This window comes from Barbus barbus (assembly GCF_936440315.1).
Source record: "Barbus barbus genome assembly, chromosome: 2".
Lineage (NCBI taxonomy): Eukaryota > Metazoa > Chordata > Actinopteri > Cypriniformes > Cyprinidae > Barbus > Barbus barbus.
In genome coordinates this window covers 38,435,108-38,453,388 of record NC_136730.1, presented here as the reverse complement: position 1 = coordinate 38,453,388, position 18,281 = coordinate 38,435,108, and the positions used below count along the sequence as shown (strand labels likewise).

Here is an 18,281-nt window from a genome sequence, read left to right as displayed (position 1 = left end):
ATGCGATCAGTAGACACCCTTGTCCACCAGGCACCTGTTGGAGAGTTTCCTTCAGAAACAATGGGTGACATTCTCAACCAAAGCGGATGGGGAACTTTGAACAGAAGTTTAACGGATCAACACAAGTTCATCAGTCTGGAAGACATCGATGTGACTGCTGACGGCAGCCTCGTCCTGCGGATTATCATCTCTGTGGTTTATTCCGCGGTGTGCGCCGTGGGTTTGGTCGGAAACCTTTTGGTGTTTTTCCTTATGAAGATAAGACAAGGTCGAAAGAAATCCATCATTAATTTCTTTGTCATCAATTTAGCTGTCACCGACTTTCAGTTTGTGTTGACCTTGCCTTTCTGGGCTGTGGATACGGCGTTTGATTTCAGCTGGCCGTTTGGTAACGCCATGTGCAAGATCATTTTATCAGTCACTGTGATGAACATGTACGCCAGTGTCTTTTTCCTCACCGCAATGAGCATTACGCGCTACTGGTCTGTCGCATCTGCTTTAAAGATCCCTTCTCGAAAGAAGTCCGTGAAGTGGGTCTGTGCTGTATTGTGGATCTTGGCGACTGTGGCAACAGCTCCAACTTCAATTTTCTCCACCGTGACAGTAGTGGCAGGTGAAAAACTCTGTCTCCTCAAGTTCCCAGATGGCCAGGATTGGCTCGCTCTATATCACCTTCAGAAAATAGTCATTGCGTTTATCTTGCCCATGTTCATTATCTCAGTGTGTTATCTGTTACTGCTCAGGTTTATCCGAAAGAGGGGCATTAATACCCGTCAAAGAAGACGATCTAAAGTAGCAAAGTCTGTAACAGTGGTGGTCCTTTCTTTTTTCATTTGCTGGATGCCAAACCATGCGATCACCCTCTGGGGCGTGCTGGTGAAATTGAACGCTGTGCACTGGGACAAAACATACTACATGGTGCATACTTATGTTTTCCCCGTGACTGTTTGTCTTGCTCATACTAATAGTTGTTTAAACCCAGTTTTGTATTGTCTAATGCGACGGGAGTTTAGAAAAATGTTACATCGTTTCTTTTGGCGCATCTCCTCGCCTGTTATTTCGAAGGCTGGAAAACTACATGGCAGCAATCAAAACCTGGATGACGCACACACTGGAATTCATTTAAACGTGATTGACGCACAAAGCTCCCAACAATCCAGACAACCCACCTTATACTGACAACATTCATAGGACTTCAGACAGATTCTGTTAACTAATTAAACAGTGGACTTATTTTATTCCCTTTTAAACCAAAGGGTTTACTGTGATTTGAGAAGGACCAATGACTGTACTGTAGATGTTGTCTGTGACTTGAACAGTTTTAAAGATGTTTTATTTGTTGGCCCATATACATACTGAACATACACATGTCCAAGTTAGACCTAATGGCTAAAAAAGAAAAAAAGGTTATATATAATATATAAAATGATATATATATTTGTGTGATAGTGAATTCACAATATGTACATTTTAAATAAAAAAAATACTCTGAAATTTAAAGGTATTTTGAGCACTGAATTGATGCTTGCAAAACTGTATTTATACTGTACATGACTTATAGTAATTTATTGATATTAATTTTATAACAGATTTATTTCAATATAACTCTTAAAGGGATACTCCACCTAAAATTAAAATTCTTTCATCATTTACTCAGCCTAATATCATTTCGAAGTATTACTCTCTTTCTTCTGCAGAACACAAAAGAAGCTATTTCACAATATTCGTCACTAGCATCCATCTTCATCAGGAGACAGAGAGTGGGGTAAGATGTGCTGCCACATCTTACCATACTGCATGTTTTTTTATGCTAAAAACTGTTTTGTGAGCAGTTAAAAGAATTTTTAACTGCTCACAAAACAGTGAGCGGGTAAAAAGAATTTTCCCATCCAAAAGAATCATTCAAATCTCTGGGCTGAAGATAAATGATTAAATTAACCTTATTTGATAAAATGACAGCTGTTCAATAAAGTGTGTAAGATGCTTCGGGCTAAGATTTGTCAGTGGTTCAACTAATAGTGACAGAAAGCTTTGCATCCAAGTGCAGGAAAAACTATCATTGAGAAACCTGCTCAAATATCTTTGAATATCATGAGGAACACTGGCAAAGAAAAGTCCAAAAATTCTTTCACAGGATTTTCCCTATATGTAATAAAGAAGCTGCAAGGAGAATCATACCTTTGTTTTTCGGGTAAATAAATTATGTTTTTGTAAATATCATCTTTTTTTTTTTCACTGTAAGAAAAAATGGAAAAGGAACTGGTAGATTATCCGTAAAGTTACAGACATTTGCTTTAACCCTAAAACACATCACAATGCAATGCACAATTTATATTAACACAGTGCATAGTAGGATATTTTATGGACCTTTTAGTGTATCGAGAATATAAAATTTTCTAAAAGTACAAATGATGACAAAAATAAGAAAGAAAAATAATTGCATTGAAATATTCCGCAATGTTTCGCAGACATCTGCAGTCAATGTAAAACACTCTTCAAATCATCTTCTCTGTTGATAATCACACATAAAAATTCAACCATTAGCAATATTCTGCTATTTGGTCACTAAGAGAATTCTTTGGTGCTATCACACAGCTATCAGTAGCATTGCCAATTGGTTTCCTGATACATCAGATATAGTCATCTATGCATTTGCCATTGGAACCCTTTTCAATGTGTTCCCTCCAGCGTGGTATGTCTCCGTCTCCTGGTTCCAGTTTCTTCGTACGATCTCCTGACAATCCAGTCTTCGTCTTACAGTGAGGTGTGTGGTTCTCCCAGAGTCCACGAGTTCCTGTCAAGATAATTCAGTCCTGTTATCTACTCCTCTCTTCCTACAAAGTATATTTGCATGTAATCTCATCCTCCGTTGATTGCTCTGCTGTCAATAAACACCACTGCTTGAATTAATCCTTTGTGGAAGTCTGCTTCCCTAACATAAACAACAGATTATCTTAATACTGTTGTTAATGTGGCAAATAAGTGTACTTGTATTTTTTATAATTAAATGTTTTAAAATATGCTTTATATTTGTATGTATTCCCTCTCTGCTCATAACTTTATAAAACTTGCCATCAGAGCTGGGTAGATTACTTACAAATTGTAGTCCATAGCTGATTACAGATTGCATGATGAAAACTGTACTGTAGTTAATAACATAATCTAAATTACTCATTTTAGGTAATATATTCTGACTACTTTTACTTTTAGATTACTTTTTACCTAACTTGTTTTAAACTTACCATTAAACCTGTTATACGGATATATAAAATATTAATAATAAAAAAAGCAAAGGGAAGTAAAATGTAAATTTTTTTGATATCAACAGCATTAAACATTACATTACACCAGGATTTCCCAATTGGGCTTAATGTAAGAACTGCAGCGGGTATGTGAGTGGATAAAAAAAAATAATAATAAAAAAAACACAATGACATCCTAATGTAAAATAAAATGTATTATTTAAAAACCTTAAACCTTCAAATGGAAGTATTTAATTTGTTTACCTCTATGTCAGTGGGAGCATTAAGCAGCATTGAACTGTAAAAACGCAAATGTGATGTTAAATGATTAAAATGAACTTCCCCAGAGATATCTGAAATACATTTTTTAGGTCAAAGAGGATTGGCTGACAAAACATTTAGCAATCTCTGCATTATGTGAACAAATAATAATAAATGTGAAAACAGCAATGACATTAGTTTTGCAGGTTTTAAATATTTTTATCCAGACTTTCAGAATCAACCATTTCTGAAGGTCGCTACATATGATGAAGACAAAGTGTTTCACAGATACACATCAGCAGTGTTTATAAACTTGCATAATTATTTGTTTCATACATGGTCTAATTGTTTGAGAGCCCCCCCCCCCCCCCCCCCCCCCAACCCCAACAATTCAGAAGCATAGATTGGTAAATTATTTACATTGGCCATTCTATATTGTGGATATAGTCTAAAAAGCTAAATGGTATGACACACAGTAGGATTTAAAGGAAATTTTAAAAGAAATAAAAGAATCAATAAATTATGATTAATTTACTGTCAGTGTGAATAATATGTAGTCATGTAATCCACGTAATCCAGATTACACATAATCAATTTCTACTCAGTGCTGCTTGCCGTCTGTTCTTTGAACCCTGCAGATATAGTCACATTTACCTAACATACTGTATCTACTATTAAACACATTTTACCTATGCAACTTAAATAGAAAAATGCAGTTTTTATGTTAACTTCAACCCAAGTTTTAAAATGAATCGCCAGGATTCAACACTATGGGTCACATATACACCATAAACAATAAAACTACTTCCTTGAAATGAACATCGCATGGACCTTTTGTTAACGGACATGTGGAAGGGCCTTTCAGTTAGACACATTGTGCAAGTACATAAATGAAATATACAGCTGAATGTGCCAAAGCTTTCTTTACTGAAATAAAGACAAGACAGAGGTGATTGTTTTGGCAACACAGAAGAAATATAAAAGGTAAATGCACCTTGGCTAAGTCAAGAATCTTGATATGATTCTGGAATCTGATCTTAGCTTCAGGAGTCACGCAACAGCAATAATGCTACCATCTGAAAAACAGCACAAATTAGATCCTTTGTATCCAAACAAGACCCAGATATGCTTTTTCATGCATTCATCACCAGCAGGTTAGATTAATAATGGACAAACGTACTGGCCAACCCAAAAATACTATTAGACAGTTTGAGCTCATACAAAATGTTACCATAATGGCCTAAGGCCAAAATACCTTGCAGATATGCTGCTAGAATATGAACAAATATAGCTCTCAGATGGCTACAGGATCAGGTCATGTTGTCATGACTTGCAAATGTCACAAAACCACATTATGTGCAAATGTATATCTGGTAGTGCTACCATATTATGAAAAAAATGCATACTATAAACTGCAAAGTGGTGCTAAGAAAATTTTTATTTTGTAAGTGAAGTGTCTGCTGTCTTAGACTTATTGTTTCATGACTTCTTAATTATGTGGTCTCTAACTATTTTAAAATAGCTAGTAACCTATATAAGGCTCATTGGCAAAAGTATATAACTTTCAACCACCAATGTTTAATATATAGTTAGTTCTTTCTTTAAGTTAATGAATTTCACAGATTTGCATGTTGACTTGTAAAATGCTATATTCTTATTCTTATCACATTTTAAGCACAAATATTGCAGTGTCTACTAATAGCTTGACAATTAGGCAGGCCTTTGGTTGGTGCGCAAGCAGAAAGGCACAAGATCACGCTCACAAATTTGCACGTTCACGGTTACCTGCTGGTTAAATGACCTTCCCAGGCCTAAGACTACAGAGACAAGGCTAAAAGCGCATCTTTTTCAAATCCTTTATGCTTTAACTGTTTCTTTTTTTACAGTCTATGGTTCTAGCCTGTAATCCTTTAAACAGTGTCTGAAACTTATTACCACTTCTCATGTCATTGCCACTTTAGGATGAAGTGCTTTGTTGTATATGTTACTTGTCATTTTGGATAAAAGCATCTGTTAAATGAATAAATGTAAATATATATGAATTTAGAGGACTTTGATATATCAGTATAACTTTTTAACTTTGTAATGCTCTTTAAACATTCCTCAAAAGCCTAGTGTATCATATTTGATACTCACATGTTAACATGATGTTTTTCCAAAAAAAGTATAATCAAGTAAGCATAAGTTGCTTCAGTATAGTACATGTTAATCTTGAAATATTACTAATGCTATAAACGTTATTCTTACAATTTATTTATGTAGCATGGCCTAAAGTTGGACATTGATACAATCACACTAAAACACCATCAGAGGGCAGAAGGAATAGGTGATTGTGTACAACAATTTTTTTTAATTATGCAAATTTAATCTTGTTGATAATTTAAAGTGACGTTACATGACATACGGCCAAGTATGGTGACCCATACTCGGAATTTGTGCTCTGCATTTAACCCATCCATAGTGCACAGACACAGCAGTGAACACACACACCCGGAGCAGTGGGCAGGCATTTATGCTGCGGCGACCAGGGAGCAGTTGGGGGTTCAGTGCCTTGCTCAAGGGCACCTCGGTCGTGGTATTGAAGGTGGAGAGAGCGCTGGACATTCACTCCCCCACCGACAATCCCTGCCGGACCTGAGACTCGAACCCATGACCTTCGGGTTACAAGTCCAACTCTCTAACCATTAGGTTAGAGAGGGGAATCACGACTTGCCCTGTTTTAATTTAATAGCCTTTATATGGATAATGAGTCTCATTTTGTTGTCACTTACTATTTTCAGAATTCAAAAAGCCAACCAACACATAACTAGAGAGCACACTGAGAAAACATCACATTAGAAAGGCCCAGCCTGCCTAACTGTCTTAACTATTTTCAGAGGAGCGTTGGCATGATACAGTCATCATTCATGCCAATGGAGCCCTCAAGTGGTGGGTATTGGTTTGTGCCACATTTCAATGCATGAAGGACAGCTGCCTGTAGCCTAGAAGTTTGGTTCAAAATTTAAGCACTTAGACAACTGTTGTATTCTAGACCCAAACACCTTCATTGTAAGTGTAGCTGAAGCATTTTTTGGTTTGTCAGTGTTTGAATCTTAGTCTGACATTTCTCATATGAAAACCTGTTTTACCTATCAGTGAAGAGTTGGTATTTTACAACAAAGGTAAAAATGTCCAGAAAGGGACAACATAATGATGCAACCAGTCCTTTGCATATATATATATAAATCAGATACCACATCCAGTCTTGATGCTACTTTCACATTTGCTTTATTCTTAGATGTTTTCCACATAATTTACATAATTATACAAAATACTCTATTTCACAATGTATTATTCACATAAACACAGCTGACGTTAAATAAAGCAGCAAGTCAACATTAAATTATTTTAAAGTATTGTTTTCTGAAATGATAGACATATTACATCAACACGTTTGCATATCAGTTTAGCATGCATATCACACAATGGAAAAATGCATATCATAATGGACTCATCATTTAAAACCATTATGAATGTGTCAGTATTTTGCCATTAATTATGTCTGAATGGAACCCGGTATTATTTTCACAAATATAAATTATTTCAGCCAAACTGAACTAAACTGAACTGAAAAAAAACGAATTCAGTCTCTGATGAGCAAAGAGCTCTAGTTTTACTGGGCAGGAGCTTCTAAGATCCTCACTGATCTCTTCTTTCTGTGTTCTGTCCTTCTCTACTATCAGAATTTGCTGTTTCCCTGCTACTCAAGTCCTGTATATTCAGCATTGTCAACTCCCCCAGTTCCATCTCACTGTCTTCCAGTGGAGGGGATGCAAAATCCCCTTCGACTTTCTCAATGTCCTCTTCTGGCTTAAGCCCTATAGTGTCAGGGATGATCTCCACCTCGATATCTGAAGAATCCTCGCTCTCCTTGAACCAAACGCTCTTGTGTCTATCATCCTTCCTCCTCTCTTTAGCCAGAATGGATTTTACTTTATGCTTATTCACCTTTCCTCTGGTTTGGATGGCAGGACTGTGGTGTGAATGGTTGGTATGCGTCTGGAGTCCACAGGAGCTGCAGTGCCTCTGTCTCTTGCGAGGTATCACTCGCACCATTGCTGCTTGAACTGCATCCAATCTCCTTTCTTTCTGTTCAGCTCGCCTGGATCTGGATCTCCCTGTGTCCCCTTCATTCAAGAAACCATCATTGGTGAACTGCATGCTATCTCTTGGATTTGGCCTGTTAGGGGGCTGAGTAAACTTCAAGCATGGCCCTAAACACTGAATGAGGGCAGAGGGTTAATCTCACAATTTCATGAGCTGTATTTTACCTGCTGTAGTACATGATTACGGCGTTCTTAGGGAACTTTCTCTTAAGCGTAATTTCTTTTACAAAGTGGACACTCAGAGCTGGACTCACTGAGCTTTGATGAGAAGATGCTGACCTCAGACTCGAATGCATCAGGATTCCCCTTCTTGACACGGGATATCAGATACCCAATCACAATGAGGCAGAGCACCAGTAACGCAGCCATTACAAAGCCCAGCAAAGCCATGTCTCCTGCACGGTACCCCTCATCGGGCGACTGGACCCCCACTACTGTTATGGCAGGTGTAAATAGAAAAATTAGACAGGAAACATGCTGAAAAAAAAAATATTAGAACCTTAAAGGATTAGTTTACTTCCAGAAAATAAAAAAAACTCACTCCCATGTCATCCAAGATGCTCATGTCTTTCTTTCTTCCTTCAGTCAAAAAGAAATTGAAGTTTTTTGAGGAAAACATTGCAGGATTTTTCCCATATAGTGGACTTTAATGGGTTGAAGGTCCAAATTGCAGTTTCAATGCAGCTTCAAAAGACTCTACACGATCCCAGCCGAGGAATAAGGGTTTTATCTTGCAAAATGATCAGTAATTTTTTTAAAGGGCATTTGACTTTCTTTGCATGTTTGCTTTGTAAACTGGATCGGTACTTCTGCCTACATCATGCGAGACCTTTCCAACTTGTCTACGTAATACGTGAAGTCGAGTTAGTGCTAGACGAGCTTAAAAAGTATATACTTTTTTTTTTTTTAGAAAATGACACATTTCGCTAGATAACACCCTTATTCTTCGGCTGGGATCGTGTAGAGCCTTTTGAAGCTGCAGTTTGGACCTTCAACCCATTGGCTTCAATTGAAGTCCACTATATGGAGAAAAGGCCTGGAATGTTTTCCTCAAAAACATTAATTTCTTTTCAACTGAGAAAATCTTGGATGACATGGGGCTGAGTAAATTATCAGGAAATTTTTTATTCTGAAAGTTAACTAATCCTTTAACACTTAAACAAGGGATGTTTTATCAAGGACTATAGAACTATAAAGACGATTCACTCCTATATGAATGGGAGAAACTGCAAAGCGCAATATGGCAGGATAGTCCCGCCTTCTAAATGAAAGAGCCAATTGTTGATTGGTAAAGTCATTACATCACTGCAGCAGCCATTAGAAGCTCCGGTTCCCTTAGAAACCTGAGGCTGGACCAATTAAGCCTGTTTACCAATTAAGCGCGTTGGAACGACGCATGAGCATTTGCTGGTCTAGCCTGAAAAATAAGCTTTTTAAACACCATTTGAGCAGAAGAAACAACATTAAATGGGGCAGTTAATTTCAGATTTTGTTGCTGATTTGAAATATGTACTTTAATCGCGAGTTCAACGAGCAGTTTTTGAGATTTCAGGATTCCCCCATTCATTTAGATAGGACTTGGTCTTGTTTGAGCTGCCTGGAGGCATTGCAAATATGGCGGCCGAGTGAACAGACTTTTCTTGAAAGGGACTTTGGTTTAATACTGCTCCTGAAAGGCCACCTTCCAGCAAAGTTTAGCTCTAGCCCCAGCTAAACACACCTGAACCAGCTCATCAAGATCTTCAGGATCACTAGAAACCTCCAGGTCAGTGTGTTGGAGCTGGTTGGAGCTAAACTCTGCAGGAAAGTGGCCCACCAGAAGCAAAATTGGACACTCCTGGGTTAAACTTTCTAGGAAACTTTTTTGTATTATAACTTACATGGTACTACAATCACAGACAGAGTAGTAGTTCCTGCCTCACCAGTAGACACATCCACTGCCCGAATCTGGTGACAAAAGAAATCATTTTCAGTCACACTTTACGTTAAGTGGCCTTAGTTACAACCATGTCATACAATATTCTTATCTAAATATACACTCACCTAAAGGATTATTAGGAACACCATACTAATACTGTGTTTGACCCCCTTTCGCCTTCAGAACTGCCTTAATTCTACGTGGCATTGATTCAACAAGGTGCTGAAAGCATTCTTTAGAAATGTTGGCCCATATTGATAGGATAGCATCTTGCAGTTGATGGAGATTTGTGGGATGCACATCCAGGGCACGAAGCTCCCGTTCCACCACATCCCAAAGATGCTCTATTGGGTTGAGATCTGGTGACTGTGGGGGCCATTTTAGTACAGTGAACTCATTGTCATGTTCAAGAAACCAATTTGAAATGATTCAAGCTTTGTGACATGGTGCATTATCCTGCTGGAAGTAGCCATCAGAGGATGGGTACATGGTGGTCATAAAGGGATGGACATGGTCAGAAACAATGCTCAGGTAGGCCGTGGCATTTAAACGATGCCCAGTTGGCACTAAGGGGCCTAAAGTGTGCCAAGAAAACATCCCCCACACCATTACACCACCACCACCAGCCTGCACAGTGGTAACAAGGCATGATGGATCCACGCCAAATTCTGACTCTACTATCTGAATGTCTCAACAGAAATCGAGACTCATCAGACCAGGCAACATTTTTCCAGTCTTCAACAGTCCAATTTGGGTGAGCTCGTGCAAATTGTAGCCTCTTTTTCCTATTTGTAGTGGAGATGAGTGGTACCCGGTGGGGTCTTCTGCTGTTGTAGCCCATCCGCCTCAAGGTTGTGCGTGTTGTGGCTTCACAAATGCTTTGCTGCATACCTCGGTTGTAAAGAGTGGTTATTTCAGTCAAAGTTGCTCTTCTATTAGCTTGAATCAGTCGGCCCATTCTCCTCTGACCTCTAGCATCAACAAGGCATTTTCGCCCACAGGACTGCTGCATACTGGATGTTTTTCCCTTTTCACACCATTCTTTGTAAACTCTAGAAATGGTTGTGCGTGAAAATCCCAGTAACTGAGCAGATTGTGAAATAGTCAGACCGGCCCGTCTGGCACCAACAACCATGCCACGCTCAAAATTGCTTAAATCACCTTTCTTTCCCATTCTGACATTCAGTTTGGAGTTCAGGAGATTGTCTTGACCAGGACCACACCCCTAAATGCATTGAAGCAACTGCCATGTGATTGGTTGATTAGATAATTGCATTAATGAGAAATTGAACAGGTGTTCCTAATAATCCTTTAGGTGAGTGTATGTTTGTGCATTTGAAGTACTTGAATTAACATTTGTAGTTATACTGTTACTTGCTGTTTCTTTGTAATTATTTGTGAAATTTTTATACGATTTCTGAATGCTAATTATTTCAAAGAAAGTCATGTAGCATTTTTTTTAAGTGTAATAAGATGCCTATATAAAGTGAGACCAGTATTTCAAAAACCAGATGTGACAGGATAAAATAAGTAATAAAAACTTTGGTAAATTCTGTGGCTGAAATGAACAACATGATTGTTTGACGATAGTTTATCATACTGGGTAGTACTGCCATCACTCAAATCTCATATTTTCCAAAATCCCTATGACATCTTTATATTAAATATTAAATATATGATATGTGTGTTTTTTTTTTTATATGTTTTTTTTTGACAAATTACTTGCTGGAAACTTGCTCAAAACCAATGCTGTGTCTGGTTAGGACACAATCATAATTGAAGACCATGTGATGGTAAAAATAGACAGATTTCATGTGCAAACAACTATTATCAACTATGATGTGGTTAAAATATTCTCAAAATAGATACAAGACATATGTACTTGCCTGCACAGCAAAGGAATCAGTCCGAACGCCTTTCTTCAACAGTATAAACCCATCTGTTGTGATATTAACATAGCTGCTATACTGCACTTCATATCTTATGTCAGGATTGATTCCCTGAAAAATAAAGGGAGAAACTGGCAATCTCTTATTGATCCTTGATCAATCTCTTTGTTGGTCGTCGGGAAAAAAACATTTCTTTCAATAAACTAGCTTTAAAATCAGAGGGGAGTGATAAATTGGTATGAATGTTGCTTTAAACCCCAACCCCAAACCTAACATCAACCCTAAAAACCTTTCCAAAACCATCAAGGATGTTGCTCTAGGGTCACATGGGTAAATCACAATGTGTAAATCACAAATACAATGTCAAATTACAAATTACAATTTACAAAAGTAAATCACTAACTGATGGTATTAAATGAAGTTTTAAAACTTACACTTGCAAAATCTTCATCCCTTGCTCTGACTCTGATGGGTCTGTTGGATGTCCTGTCCCTTAGCACCATGTTTTCAGGCCCTGAAGTACTGTAAACATACCCTTCATATCGGTCCTTCTCAAACCTTGGAGCAATTCTGCTCTTTTTCATTACATCAATAGTGACTGAAGTGGTGGCAAACTGATCTCTATTTAATACTTGGGAAGCCTGGGAATGACAGATAAAGGAAGGTCGCTATTATCAAAATTAAGCAGTGAAAATTGTATTTGCTCTCAGGTCCAACCAGACATCACGAGGATGCATATGTCATAAAACTTCTGAAAGTCTTCATAATATGCACAAGAAACTCACCAAAACTAAGAGTGATATTGGGCCAGCTATATCTGCTGGTTTCAGCATGGATATGTTTCCAGATTTCTCATCAATCTGAAATATGTTGTCGTCATTTCCTAGGCAATTACAGAAATGATTGTGCAGTTCACGTTGAACATTGAGTGTGTAGGAGCAACAGTTATGTGAGGGAAAATGCTTTAATACCTCGAACAATTTTATAGCTTATCTCTTCATTTCTGCTTTTATCTCCATCTCTGGCATACACTGGACCTGGCTGCAATTGCAAGGCTCCATCCTGGAAATATCAGTTTAGTATGTATAATTTCAAAACACACCATTGCATTTATTAAAAGAATAGTTCACCACAAAATTTTAATTTGATTAACATTTTCTCAGGCCCTCAGGCCATCAAGACTTAAATGAGTTTGTTTGTTCATGGGAACAGATTTGGAGATATTTAGAATTATGTCACTTGCTCACCGATGGAATGGGTGCAGTGAATGGGTGCCGTCAGAACGAGAGTTCAAACAGCTGATAAAAACATCACAATGAGCCACAAGGCTTCAGCCCATCAGTTAATGTATTGTGAAGCAAAAAAGCTGCCTGTTTATAAAAATAAAAAAAATCCGTCATTAGGGTGTTTTATCTTTAAACTGTCACTTACAGTATGGCCATATTATAAGTCCTATGCATATTTCTCTCCTGATTCAGACTGGATTTTAACTGGAGAAAGCAATAGTATGGATGGAGGACTCATATTTTAGTCTGAAGCAATGAGAAAAATGTTGTGATAGATTTATGACAAACACGCAGCTTTTCACTGGAGTTCGTTGATTACTTTATGACGTTTTTATCAGCTGTTTGGACTGTCTTCCTGATGGCACCCATTCACTGCAGAGGATGCAAGTGATGTACTGCTAAATTTCTTCTAATCTGTCCTGACAAAGAAACAAACTCATCTGCATCTTGGATGGCCTAAGGGTAAGCAAATATTCAGCAAATGTAAATTTTGGGGTGAACTATTTCCATGGTCATAATATGAATGGAAATGTACCTGTTTCTCTGTTAGGTTCACCCTGCCCTTGTAGCCCAGGCTCAGGCAGAGTTTGGCATTACCACTGCTTACTCTTGTACATGGTTGAAACCAGGGAGGACGGTTATCAATGTCTATAATATTGACGATGATGGTTGCTGAAGCTGTGAAAGAGCTTTCACCCGGTTGTGATGGCGGTTGAGTATCCTGTAAGAGGCAAGAATTGTTTGCGTTATATGTCAGATCAGGAGAGAATTTCTGAAATGATCACATTCAAATGAAACGGTACAATTTTTACATACCTGCACATACAAGATCAGTTTCACCTGTTGGATGACATCGTAATCTAAAATCTTGTTCACAAGGATGCTTGGTATATACATGGTCTCAAGTCTGAAGTATCTATTCTGTAAAAAAATGTTTGTATTAAATGAATAGTTCAAGCAACTATGCAAACAATGTCATTTACTCATACTGTTTCAAACAAATAGCTCTAAATTCTCACAGTTTATTTGATTTCAGTCGTTTTATTGAAAGTCCATTCACTTAAAACGTTGATGCTTCAAAAAGTTAATATAGATTTTATCCATATGAATTGAGTGGTTTAATCCAAGACTTCTGATAAGACAAGGTTGCAAGCATGCTTGTTTGAGCTTGCATTTATCATATTTGATGTGTTCTATGTATGTTGATTAATGTTTATATGTGAATAAAAGCCTAAATTATTCACCTTATATGCTCATCATAAAAAGGGACTGTGTCTATTAAAAAAACATGGACTAAAGCATTAAATTCATATGGATTATGTTTACTATGTCATTATGAACGTTTTGAAGCATTTCCTCAAGCTGAAGTTTTGGATAAATACCTTTCAATGCAAGAAAAGGAACCTCTCAGATTTCATAAAAAAAAAATATTTTAATTCGTTTTTTTGAAGATGAACAAAGCATTATGGATTTGGAACAACATGAGGGTAAGAAACTGACGACTGAATTTTCATTTCTGGGTGAACTATCCCATTAATTTTCAGTCAGATCTTCACACTAAGCTAGCGTATGACTTCAAAAGACTTGTAACAGCACAGTTGTCACATTTATGATGCTTTTCCCCCCCTTTTTGGAGTTTCACAGCCTCTGGCCTCCAGAAATGTATAAATATATAATTATGTTCTCATCACAGGTGACGTTTCGAGCTTAAACGCAGTTTAATTGTATGAAAAAGAGCAGCTTGAACTTTCTGCTCGTCTTCTCTTCTTGTGGTCTACAGAACAAGCTCATATGGGTTCGGAATAAAATGAGGATGAGAGAATGATGACTGACTTATTTTGGGATAAACAAGTCCTGAAATAATTTTCGATCTTCTTATTAGAGAAAATTAATTGATTGCTTACCACAGTTGGTTCCATAGAATAATACAGAACCTCAGAATCATCATCTATTGCTTCAATCAGGGCAATGCTGCTATTAACTGGTGTAAGCTGTGCAATACACACAAAATGCAACATTAGAATGGCATTAGAATGGACTAGAATGGCAGCATCCTCACTTTGACAGTAGATTTAAAAAATGATGAGCAAGTTGTCCCACTTTATTATGTATGCAATTGTGATTTTGCCAAGAAGAACATGTACTGGATCAACAATTATTTAAAATAATGTTGAATAACAATATGCTCTCACCTCATTTATGTCAAGTGTATACTCGCTCTTGTCAAATGATGGAGGGTTGTCATTGATATTCACAACACGAACAATCACAGTCAGAGTGATCTGTAGATAAAATGTACAAATGAATATGAAATGCCAAAAATTAATATTAATGATAAAAAAACAACTACTATTAATCCTCGATATAACAGTGACTCCCAAACAGACTGGGATATTGGATGTCATATAACATTATATCAAGTGGCATCTCCAAACAAATGATAAATGCTAAAGTCTACACTTTTCTGAGCCATTCTTGCAATTACTTTTAATCAGATGGTTTCAGATTTAATAAGATGGAATTCCCTCTAGTGAATATATGAAGTCTTTCCCTCAAGTTCACTCAGGTGTCCTAATGCAGCAACCACAGATGTAGTTCAGTGGTGAATGTGATGAATTATTATTTATTTTATATTAATTGGTTGATTGTCTTCATTTAGTGCAGCATTTACATTATTTTGTCAATTAAAACCTTTAAAATTTATTTTTGTGAAATGCTTTGCTTAAAAAATGTGTTTGTGCTATCTTTCATTCAAATTACATATGGGTTCATATTTGATCTAATACTAAGACTTTTGTTTGCTTTGCATTCATCTGCATAAATCCATAATTGTAATTGCAGTTCTGAGTAACTTACACTTCTGTAGCCAGTTTTATTACATCGGATCTGGACAGTTAGTTCTTCAGGGCCCAGAAGTGTCTGGAAAACAGTTTAATATCAGCTGAAGTTAGGATTAAACTTTTGTGATTTTTCGTTGTGAATTTTCACGAGTAGTCCAATGTTAAATCAAATTAAGTTAAACCAAAGTCATATCAGTTTAAGATGGTCAAGCTAGTATTTGGAAAATGGTAGCTGGTTTGTTACTGCTCTTAAAAATAAAGGTGCTTCACGATGTCATAGAAGAACCCTTTTGTCTAAATGGTTCCAAGAACCTTTAACATCTGAAGAACCTTTCTGTTTCACAAAAGGTTCTTTGTGGTAAAAGCAGGTTCTTCAGATTATGAAAAGGTGAGAAAGAGATGGTTCTTTAAAGAACCTTTTGACTGAATGGTTCTTTGTGGAACCAAAAATGGTTCTTCTATGGCATCGCTGTGAAGAACCTTTTAAAGCACATTTATTTTTAAGAGTGTGGTCCAGTTTGGCCTACCACCATTTTTAAACCAGGTCTAATGTCTGGTAGTGTTGCTGATTAACTAAATCAACTTGGATCAGATACTGACCACGAATGACTAGCTAGAAACCATGTAAACATAACTACCATCTGAAGCTGGTTTTAGCTGGATTTTCTAACAGTGTCATCGTAGTCTTGTTACTCAAATTGGCACAAGACACTGGAAAGTCATGAAATACACATACTTCAAAGTCCATTCCTTTCTTTGCTATCAATTCTGAACCTCTCAGATCGAAGGCATTCCCAGGATTCTCTGTGAGATTCAGCGTTACATCTTTTGTTGTTGTGTTAATATGAACAACGACTGTGTCAGCGGTGTTATTCTCTTTAATTGTTACAGGCTCTGAGGGGACGGTACAAACTGCGGAGAGAAAACAAATATTACCATTTTCTTATCATATTATAGCAGATAAAACAAAAATGTGCTTTGTCATATAATACAAATATTTTTGTCGAAATTCATATTTTACAGTTAATACATGAATGCGTTATCTTTGTCTGTATTTGTAAATGTGTATGCACAGATATATGCTACTCAATTTTAGCATGTCAATTTAACTTTCTGAATCAGATTCTAATATTTTAATGTTTTAAAGTAAATTGAATTGTTCAGTTTTTATAGCACATTAAAGTTTTTGAGGGGCAGTTCATTTTCTGTGATGACACAATATTTGTAGGAAAGCATTTTGAACAATATTACTGAAACATATTTTGAAGCTCTACATTCCGGCAGTCTGTAGACAATGGACAGACATGGCGTCTTTTTATTTCCACTGACTGAGCTGAAATTACTTACATCGTAAAAAAAATACAGAGACTGACACGTCGTACTGACACAATAGCGTTGATGACAATAGTTAGGAAATCTAAAAACTGAAACAAGAATGACTTACTTTTCTCAGCAAAGCAGATTTTGTGAAGGAATAATGCGAATAAACAGCCAAAGATGGTAGTTATGGATTTATACTGAAATATCATGTCCATTTCCCAGTTTCTGATGCACACAAATAAGTATGGAGGACTATGAGACCGTGGCACCAGCTGGTACTTCTTCACATAAAGCATTGACTGTGCTGACCGATGAGTGGGAGTTGACTCCAGTCGCAATGTTTGTGACTTCATCTTACGGTCATATATTGCCTAAAGAGCTTGCCAGCAGTGGACTGCTCCCTCCCACCCAAATACTTGCATCTGTTTTTCAGGGGTCATTTTGTATTAGTGGAAGCACTGCGGGATGGGAGGCTGTGAGAAATCTGATCATGTGAAATATGTTAAAATTACTTTGTCAGTCTAACCAGATGAATAAATGATGACTTTATGCAGCACTGGATTCATTAAAAGTGAAATTACAAAATAAATGGGGTGAGAAATAAAAAAGTTGTATTAATAATAATATTTAGTTTATCTGTCACTACTTGGGAATCCTTGATCAGTGCTTTAGTTCTTTTATACTAATAATGAGATACCAACTAAATATTTACTGTTTTGCAGTTGTTCTCCAAATTTTTGAATAATAATAAAGTTATGAAAACTACAGTATGAGATAAAAAAAAATCCAGGGATCTATATCCAGTATTGAAGGAGTTTATTTGTCTATGAATTTCAAGTATATTTTATTTTAAGCATTATTTTCAAATGTTATTATTTATTAACAGCAATTCTTATTGTTATCAAAGTTGAAAACAACTTTTTTCTGCTTAAATTTTTTTGGGGGGAAACTTGTGAGCATAAGATACTTCTAAAAACTTCATTAAAAAAAAGAGACAAGAATGCATGAATGAATGAATGACTGACTGAATGAATGAATGATTGAAAGAATGAATGAATGAATAACCTTACTTATTCCAAACTTTGCACTGGAAGTGTAGATCATATACCATAGATCAGTACTCGTATTAATTTTCTGCATTACACATTCAACTGTTTTAATTTCATATTCTATGATGTGTGAAAGTACTAGCCAGTCTTCTCAAGATTTATAATAATGTGTTCCACTGATCAGCTCTGACCAAGTCAGTGGGTTAGTGCAAGAACACACCCTCTTTATGCAGTGTGCTATTTATTTGAGCATATTTGTTGATTAATTTCCTTCAAAATATTTTCCTCCCTCCCAGCCAATCAGAGCTCTTCTCCACCACATGCGATCGTG

At 36.7% G+C, this 18,281-nt stretch overlaps 2 protein-coding genes across 2 annotated transcripts; one reads left to right on the top strand and one right to left on the bottom strand.

Moving 5' to 3' along the window:
• On the top strand, positions 1-1,179 carry LOC306881563 (relaxin-3 receptor 1-like; the record flags this gene model as incomplete). The annotated part of the gene is made up of 1 exon (XM_079435749.1): positions 1-1,179. One exon carries the CDS (start codon positions 1-3, stop codon positions 1,177-1,179), a length of 1,179 nt encoding a protein of 392 aa, XP_079291875.1.
• Positions 1,180-6,752: 5,573 nt separating this feature from the next.
• Positions 6,753-17,198, bottom strand: LOC306883217 (cadherin-related family member 5-like). The gene is made up of 14 exons (XM_079438335.1): positions 17,026-17,198; positions 16,318-16,493; positions 15,598-15,660; positions 14,934-15,023; positions 14,646-14,732; positions 13,558-13,662; positions 13,277-13,462; positions 12,427-12,517; positions 12,241-12,338; positions 11,890-12,096; positions 11,453-11,566; positions 9,529-9,595; positions 7,928-8,082; positions 6,753-7,763 (listed from the first exon to the last, which is right to left on the bottom strand). Exons 1-14 carry the CDS (start codon positions 17,195-17,197, stop codon positions 7,182-7,184), a joined length of 2,193 nt encoding a protein of 730 aa, XP_079294461.1. The 5' UTR covers position 17,198; the 3' UTR covers positions 6,753-7,181.
• Positions 17,199-18,281: the final 1,083 nt, after the last annotated feature.

Coding starts and splice junctions, on each gene's coding strand:
- LOC306883217 (XM_079438335.1), bottom strand. CDS start 17,197: ATGCTTTATGTGAAGAAGTACCAGCTGGTGCCACGGTCTCATAGTCCT. Junction 16,494..17,025: donor AATCTGCTTTGCTGAGAAAA/GTAAGTCATTCT, acceptor TTCTCTCCGCAG/TTTGTACCGTCCCCTCAGAG. Junction 13,463..13,557: donor AACTGATCTTGTATGTGCAG/GTATGTAAAAAT, acceptor TGCCTCTTACAG/GATACTCAACCGCCATCACA.